The sequence below is a fragment of the Tamandua tetradactyla genome, chromosome 9 (genome assembly GCF_023851605.1).
Source record: "Tamandua tetradactyla isolate mTamTet1 chromosome 9, mTamTet1.pri, whole genome shotgun sequence".
In the NCBI taxonomy this organism is placed as follows: Eukaryota; Metazoa; Chordata; class Mammalia; order Pilosa; family Myrmecophagidae; genus Tamandua; species Tamandua tetradactyla.
In genome coordinates, this window is record NC_135335.1 from 46,682,140 (window position 1) to 46,690,942 (window position 8,803).

Below are 8,803 nucleotides of genomic sequence, written 5' to 3' on the forward strand. Positions count from 1 at the left end.
TATCTTCCTTCCAGATACATTCACAGATACACAGACATCCTGAATACATACAATTCCATTGTAAAGGAATACATACATGTGGTATGATATACACCTAGAAATTTTCCAAGACATCTGTAATTATGACTTCCTGACGTTGATTTTAATACTTGCTCTAGAACATTCTCAATATTTTCTGGGGCCTACACACCACTTTTCATTTTCCCTCATACCTTCATTTCATCTGTTCAAAATTAAAAGAAACCCCATCATTGTTTGTGGTCTCTCAAAATTTTGAAAAATTTTCACAGCACCACAGATTTTACTCTATCAAAGGGAACAATACTTCGTATACATGGCATCCCGTTATAAAATTTGAAAAATCTGACCTACAAAAATTGAAGCTGGGTAATTGGGAAAACAGTTGCAAAGAAAATTTTAGTTTTCTCTTTTTGAATATTGCAAAATGCGCAAACTTCCCCATCTGCTGGCAACAGTGGTGTAGCTTCATTTAAAGAAGAATTCCCTACTCACCTGCGGTTGCATTGTTAATAGCTGAAGTGATAACTGTCTTTCTCTGGATTTTCACGCAAAATCAAATGAGCAGTGTTGAGCAAAGCTGAGAAAGGAGATAAAAGCCTTCAGATTCAAGTCTTGACCACAATTTCCAGACTCATTTCTTACGAATCCTAAACCCTTCACCTGGGAGCAAACCCAGTCCAATCAACAGGAACATGCAGAGCACTCCAAGAGAAATAGGTGAGGCCTTTCAGAGAGTAAAGACATAGGAAGTCCTGGCTTCTCTAGCAAATAATGATATGAACACCTTAATTATACAGATAACATGAAAATCACTGAATTGTATGCATTAATATTCCTGTGTTCAGAGATTTAATTCCCTCCCTGATTAAAAAACAGAAATTCCTGACCCATGTCCCTATAGGAATTAAATCTCAACCAACAGAGAAAGCAGTCTGGAATTTCTCAGATATAACTGGTTGTTACACTAGCATTGGTTCTCCAACATCCATCCCTATTCTCTGGACTCCTGTCCCTGCTCTAACCTGCACCTGCCCTCCTGGGTACATCTGTCCATCCTGCTCCTTCTACATGTGATGTATAACAATGTAACTCTCTCAGCATCTCATACCAATGGGTTTTAATATCAACCAAGAAACTTAATGTAATTATGAGTTAGATCTATTCAAGGTTTTGATCAATTTTGAGGGATAAATAGCTCCCATCATGCAAATGTAATCAGGAAAATCCACTGGACCAGAAAATAGCTGAAGTATATAATGTCATTGTCATCCCAATATCCTCATAGGACTAAGAGGTGTGAAAAACGTAAATGAAGAGATTTGGGAGAAAATCTATTTGCTTGAGCTGTTATTTTGTGAATTAGTAGCTGAAATATTTTCCTGTATTAACATGTTGGATCATCAGCTGCATCATGCCACATTTCACTATTTATGTAAGTGAATGGATGTATATACTGTAAATAACACTCTAAAACATGACATTTCATAAAAAATGGTAATATGTCATAAACAGAAGTAGGATTAACTTACCCATTTGTACCCGAAGTCCAGAGAAAAAATGGTTATATTAAACATACTTGAAGAATTACATATTTTTAAAGTTTAATTCTCATACTAACTCTGATAACAAAGTTTAATTTACACTATATACTTCCTGAGAACATTTCTGATGTCCCTGTATTTACCCTATCAGTTAATAAACACCTGAGCATGTACCAGATCTGTCCCCATCAGAGGTGACTCTAATTACCTGTTTTGTCCATTACTGTATCTGACACAGCACATTATTAAGTTATTACTGCATCTGACACAGCACATAACTAAGCTACTGCTTTAGGCTGAAATGCAGAGTAATGATTCTTAGTTCTTTTAGATATATCTTGACAATTGAATCATTCTTCTACATTCTATAATCACTTCAAACCCTCTGTAGTTCTTGAATCTTACATACTCTCACATTTCTTTCAGCAGATAGGTTAAACTCATAACAACCGGATAAATTATATAATTTGAAAAATTAGCTTAGCACCAAAATCTCTACAACTATTCTGGCATTCATATCCATTAGTTATTCTTTCTTGTTGAAGGGGCAAGTTACTCCTGATTAAGTTGTCTGTCTCCAACTGGATTCCTGTCTTTCCTATTTCTTCAGAAACCATACTAGTGATTAAAATTGAAATCTTTACCAGCAACTTCTCCTCTTATTACAATCAATCCCCTCATGATTTAAACTCATTTTCTCTATTTTGAAACAAAATATCCCTGTACCAATTCCCTTTATTATGCCTGATAGATACGCTGTTCCTCCTTTCACATCAAATTGCATAAGCACTTTTATCTTTTCCTCACACAGTTTAAAATGATGACTTACTATCATCACTAAAGATTCCTCTTAAATAAATCATGCTACCAGCTCAAATGAGCTCCACATAAATAAATCCAGTCTGAGGGCCTCAGTCTAAAACTCGGAACCAAAGAACAATTGGAATATGACCTCCTTTTGGTAATGTTCTTTTTTCTGGCATCTCAGCCATTTCTAGTCTACTTTGTACTAGAGATTCTAGAAAGCGAAATAATGAAAAAAGAAAAGAAATAAAAAGGGAAGAAACAAAACTGTCAATGAGTTTAAGGTATAGAATCGTACATGAAGGAAATCCAAAAGAACCTACAAATTATTAAAATTAATAAATAAATTTAGCATGGTACCTGAACATAGGATAAATATGTGAAAATCATTGGTGTTTCTACATACTACCAACCAATGATTAGAAAATGAAATTTTCAAAAATACCAGTTAAAATAGAAAAAAAGAATCACCAAACAACTAGAATAAATCTAACTAAAGATTTCAAGGCCTCTACACAGAACACTATAAAACATTATTGAGAAAAATTAAAGCATATCTAAATAATTGGAAAGATATTCCATAGCAATGGACTGGAAGCCAATACTGTAAAGATGTCTATCCTTTCCCAATTTATCTACAGATTTCATGGGATCTCAAAATCTCAGCAAAACTTCCTATGGAAAAATTTTTTAGCTGACCCTAAAATTTATGTGGAAATGCAAAGTATCTACAAAAGCCAAAATGATTATGAAAAAGTAATACAAAATAGGAGGACTTACACTATCTGATTTCAAGGCTATCAAATTACAGTAATCAAGACAGTGTGCTATTATGTAAGAACAGACACTCAACTCAGTGAAACAGAATAGAGAGTGTAGAAGCAATTACATTGATGAGGTCAAGTGACTTTTGCCCAAGGTGTGCAGAAAAGCAAAAGCAATTCAATGGGGGAAAAAAGTCTTGTCAATAAATAGTCCTGAAATAACTGGCTATTTATCTGGCAAAAGTGAATCACAACCTGTCTCACAGATTATATATAATGAGCTGAAGATGGACTATAAACTTAATATAAAAGCTAACACTAGGAGTTCAAACACCCCTAAAGAGAAGGATATAAAGATCAAAGGTGATGGTGGAATTATACAGAGAAGATAGTATTTAACAAATGAATATGATTGCTGAATTATTAAATTGATATATTTAGTCTCCAGTATCTTAGAGCAGCTAGAAGTAAAAACCTAAAATTGTGGAACTGTAACCCATGTCAAACTCTGAAATATGTTCTACAACTAATTATGGTGCTGTGCGTTGAAATGTTGTTCTATATATGTTATTTTTCACAAAGAAGAAAAAAAAGTCGATTGTGGTGATTAAAAAAATATTTAAGCCTTCTAGCGTCCTATATTCTGGAGTAGCTAGAAGGAGAAATGTGAGAGGACCATATGGTAGCCCAAGACAAACTCTGGGATCTGTTTCGTAACCACTTATTGAAGAACACTTTGAGAACTATTGGTTTTTTAATTTCTCTGCTTTGTACATATGCTATACTACACAATAAAAAAGTTTTTTTTTCAAAAAGCTAACACTAGGGAGTGCGAGGGTAGTTCAGTAGTACAATTCTCGCCTGCTATGCTAGATATGCAGGTTTGATTTCCAGCCCATGTACTTCCCAAACAGACAGACAAGCAAATGCAAACCAAAGCCAAACAAAAAAATTCAACAAATGGTGCTGCAATAAAGGGATACTTGCATTGAAAAAGAATGAAATTCAACCCCTGCCATATAGCATACAAAGAAAAAGAAAAAAAAAACGAACACTATAAAGCTTCCAGAAGGAAAAAAAATGTTCATGGCCTTGAGGTAGGCAAACGTTTCTTCAACAGGACACAAAAGCCTTAACCATAAAAAAAAAAGACTGATATACTGGGCTTTTAAAAGGATGAACCATTAAGAAAGTCTTTCTAGATGTGCACAAATTAAGTTTTACACTTAAGATCTGTGTACTTTACTATATACAAGTTATACTTCAATTTTAAAAATAAAAATTCTAAGTGAAGAAAAAAAAGTCTCCTACTATTAATGTAGAACCATCATTTTCTCCCTTCAAATCTGACAGTATTGGTTTTATATATTTGAGGGATCTGCTACTAGGTGCATATATGTTTATAATTATTATGTTTTCATGGTGAATTGACTCCTTTATCAGTACATTACAATATCTTTGTCCCTTATAACTGTTTTGCCTTAAAGATGATTATATCTGCAATTAATGTAGCTACCCCAGCTCTCTCTTGCTTACTTGCTGCATGGTATATATTTTTTAAGCCACCCTTTCACTTTCAACCTACTTGTATTGTTCAATTTAAGGTTAGTTGCTTGCAGAGAGCATATAATTTGGGCATATTTTTTTATCCAGTCTGCCAATATCAGCCTTTTAACTGGAGAACTTAATTCATTCACATTTAAAGTCACATATATTTTAAACATATTTTCCTTATGGCTATCATGGGGTTAAAATTTAATATTGCAAATATAAAGCAGTCATATTTAGTTTGCTGTCTACCTGACCTCCATAACTTTACTTTTCCTTATCCATCTGTCCCCCCACCTTTTTTTAGCACTTATTAACAATTATATCTTTGTACATGTCCATATGAAAAATTTATCATTTCTTTTTATTCATTTGCATTGTTTGGACTTATATACCAAACAACATACTATATTAGCATTTATAATAACTGAGTAGCTACCTCTACTAGAGGTTTTTATTTCTCTGTGCTACTTTGAATCACTGTCTAGTGTACTTTCTTTCAATCTGAAGAACTTCCAGAGTGTAGGACAGGCCAAGTGGGGATGAACATCCTCAGTTTTTATTTATCTTGAAATGAATTAATTTTTCCTCATTTTTAAAATAAATCCTCATTGTACATCAAATTCATGGCTGGCAATTGTGCTCCTTCAGCACTTTAAGTATTTCAATCCAATGCCTTCATGTTTCTAACGTTTCTGATGGCAAATCAGCACACCTTCTAAATGAGACTCCCTTGCACATATAAAACAATGTATTTTTCTTAAATGTTTATCATATTTAGTGTTCTCTTGGATGTACATTTTCATGTCTTTTGATAGGTTTAAGAAGGTCTCTGTCCTTATTTCTTTGATTATTTCTTCTATTCTTTTTTCTCTTTCTTCTCCTTCTGGGACTCCCATAATGCTTATATTGGTACACTTAATAATGTCCTAGAGGTTTCCTAAGCTATTTTCACTTTTTAAACTTTTTTCCTTTCTTCTTCTCAGCCTGATTTATTTCAAGTGTCCTGTCATCAAGTTCACTGATTTTGTCATCTGCCAGTTCCAATCTGCTATTGAAACCCTCATCAGAATTTTTCGTTTCTCTACTGTGATCTGCAACTCCAGTACTTGTTTGGTTCCTTTTTTAAATTTCTGTATCTTCACTGAGATTTTCATATAGCTCATTCATTGTTTTCCTGATATCCTTTAGTTCTTTCTCTGTATTTCCCTTCATCTCCTTGATGTTTCTGAAGATCATTTTATACAAGCCCTTGTTTGACATGTTCACATTCTGGTCTTATTCATTCATGTATTCTGGATTTTTTTATCCTCTTTCTGTGGATGGGGCCTCATTTGCTCTTTGTCTTGTACTCTTGTTGCACACTGTACATATTTAATATTTTAAAATGTTAACTCTGGGATTTATTCCCTGAGATGTCTTTTTCTCAATTTTGTAACCAGCTGGTGATAAGACAGATTTTCTTGAGCTTCAGCTCTCCTATAATGAAGGTCCACCCAAGGCACGTGCAGTGTGCAATGTCTGCTCTGCTTCTCTGGGCCTGTCTTTTCTTGGGCTTTTGCTTGTTAGTTACTGAGTTCCCCTGCTTGTAAGAGTTTGACTGTCCCCACTATTTTCCAGGAGACAGATCTCCCTATCCCAGGTGTTTAAAGATGCAAGACTTTACCTTAATGATGGACAAGTAAAACATATGGATTAAAAATAAATAAATAACAGGGGGAACAAATGTTAAAAAAAATTTAGTAGATTGAAATGCTGGTGATTGGTGAAGGGGAGGGATAAGGGGTATGGTATGTATGATTTTTTTTCTGTCTTCTTTTTGTTTTTTCTGAATTGATGCAGATGTTCTAAAAATGATCATGATAATGAATATACAAGCATGTGATGATAGTGAGTTATTGATTATATAACAAGAATGGAATAATCATATAAGAATGTTTGTATGTGGTTATGTATCATAAATAAAAAATAAATTTTAAAAAACAAAGGGGGGGTAAGGGGTATGGTATTTATGAATTTTTTTGTTGTCTTTTTATTTCTTTTTCTGAGTTGATGCCAATGTTCTAAGAAATAATCCATGATGATGAGCATGTAACTATGTGACGATGTGAATAACTGATTGTATATGTAGAACGCAATAATCATATGTTAAGAACGTTTGTGTTTCTTCGTTGTCATATTTTTTTTTAATTTTTTAATTGATTAAAAAAAAAAAAAAAAAGATGCAAGTCTTTGCCCTAGGTTGTGCACCTCTATAGTTTCTTAAACTCTTTTCATCACCTGAAGGCGCTTTTCCTGAAGGACTAATTGGGGTGGGGGGGTGGGGGGGGGTGGCGATGCCAGAGAAATGTTTCCCTAATCAATTTTTCTAAGCCAAAACAGGGTTAGGAACCCATGGAGGTGAGGCGGACTGGTTCCAAATTGCCCTCAGGAGAGGATCAGGAACCACAGTTCCCTAAGCTTTCTTGACCTGCCCAGCAAATGCAGCCCTTGACCTTTTCCCCAGTAGCCCTAAGGAAGCATTACATCTTTTAAGTCTCCTTGCCTGACACCTCTGTTTGGGGTAGTTTGGAAAGCTGGTTACTCTCAGAGCTGGATCCCATTTCATCTGAAGTTTCTTATCACAAGCCACGATCAGTCAACTTCTTTGCCCACTCCTTGTCTTGGGCAAAAGGATTTCATATGCCTTCCTGTCACAAGCAAAGTTGCCAGGGGCTAAACCCCTGGGCAGCCTGCCACAAAAGTGAATGGGCACCAGTAACCACCAGAGAGCAGTTTTTACTGTAATTTACTATACTCATCCTCCTGGTCTTCCCTGGATGCTGGTAATATTTTGCTTTCAGTACTTTCAGTATTCCATCCCACTGCCTTAGAAACTCCAGGATTTTCTTTCTGCCTCTCAGTCTAAATGAATTCAATTTTTCTATTTCTACGGTCACTGATTCATTTTTCTGCCAGCTCCGATTTGCTGTTGAACTCCTCCAGGGAATTTATGTTTTGGGGTTGTAAGCTCTTGTTTAGTTATTTTTATTTCTGTATCATTATTGACATTCTTTTAATTCATGTATCAATTTCCTAATCTCCTTTATGCCTTCGTCCACATTTTCTTTCAGTACTTTGAGCATATTTGGGACCATTTTAAATTTGTCTGGTGCATAAGAGGTCTAGTCTTCCTCTTGATGTTTCTAATGCTTTATATTTTTCCCTTACCTGCAACATCACTTCCTATTTCTTTGTATGTTTTGCAATCTTTTGTTGCTACCTAGATATTTTGATAGTTTAACATATTACATATTAAACTGAGATAATTAGGTGTATATTCCTTAAGCTTGTATCCAGCTAGTATTATGAGAGAAAAAAGAGAAGAAAAAAGCCACCTTTTTCAGTCTTTTCAGATTGGTGCTCTCCTTCAAAGTTTAGCTTTTTAAAAATAATTTTAAAGAGCCTGAGGCAAAAGTATAGGGACCTCTCAGGTCTTTCCTGCATATGTCTCATTCTGGGATTCTTCTGTTTATCCTTTCCCTAGTAAATAATGACTCCTTACATACCAGGCACTGCATTGTACATTCCACAGCCAGCAAATCTTTGCCCCAGCTGCAGTCTGACTGCTATTCCAAAGCTTTGTGTTAGTTCTGGGAGATGCCATTACATGTAGGACAAGTTCTGGAATAAACTTTTGATAAGTGTGTGACTATTCAGTCTTTCATGTTGTCACTTGAAAGACCAGCACACACATACATGTTCCCATTATATTCACAGTGGTTACTCTGGTCCCTTTCTCTCTGGAAACTGGACAAGGGATCCCTATTGGGAGCATTGTTGGGCTACTTCTAAGCCAATGAGGCTTAGAAGCCAATGAGAAGGGCCAGCCAAGGATCATGAGATCTTACCAAGTTGCCTTTGCCTTGATTGAGTGCTTTCCCTGTTATTATAACCTTTTAAAGCCTCTTCTGGAGCTCTGAGAAAAATTATTCTGCCAGTTCTTGTTTGTTGTATAAAACTGCTTTGGAGGGAATGGAGTGTTGGAACAGCACACACCACCACGAAGGTGACTCAAAAGTGCTTTAAAACTTTACTCAAATTTCAGGATGAAAGTCCTGGTCTTGGGTAGATGTTGGAGATAAG

General features: G+C 35.2%; 1 protein-coding gene across 1 annotated transcript in view; it reads right to left on the reverse strand.

The window, feature by feature from the left end:
- Positions 1–8,803, reverse strand: part of LOC143647081 (uncharacterized) — a 61,999-nt gene that overhangs the window by 15,435 nt on the left and 37,761 nt on the right. The window contains exon 3 of the mRNA XM_077116707.1: positions 514–598. Coding sequence (XP_076972822.1) covers positions 514–525 — 12 coding nt within the window. The 5' untranslated portion in view covers positions 526–598. The remainder of the gene's footprint in view (positions 1–513; positions 599–8,803) is intronic.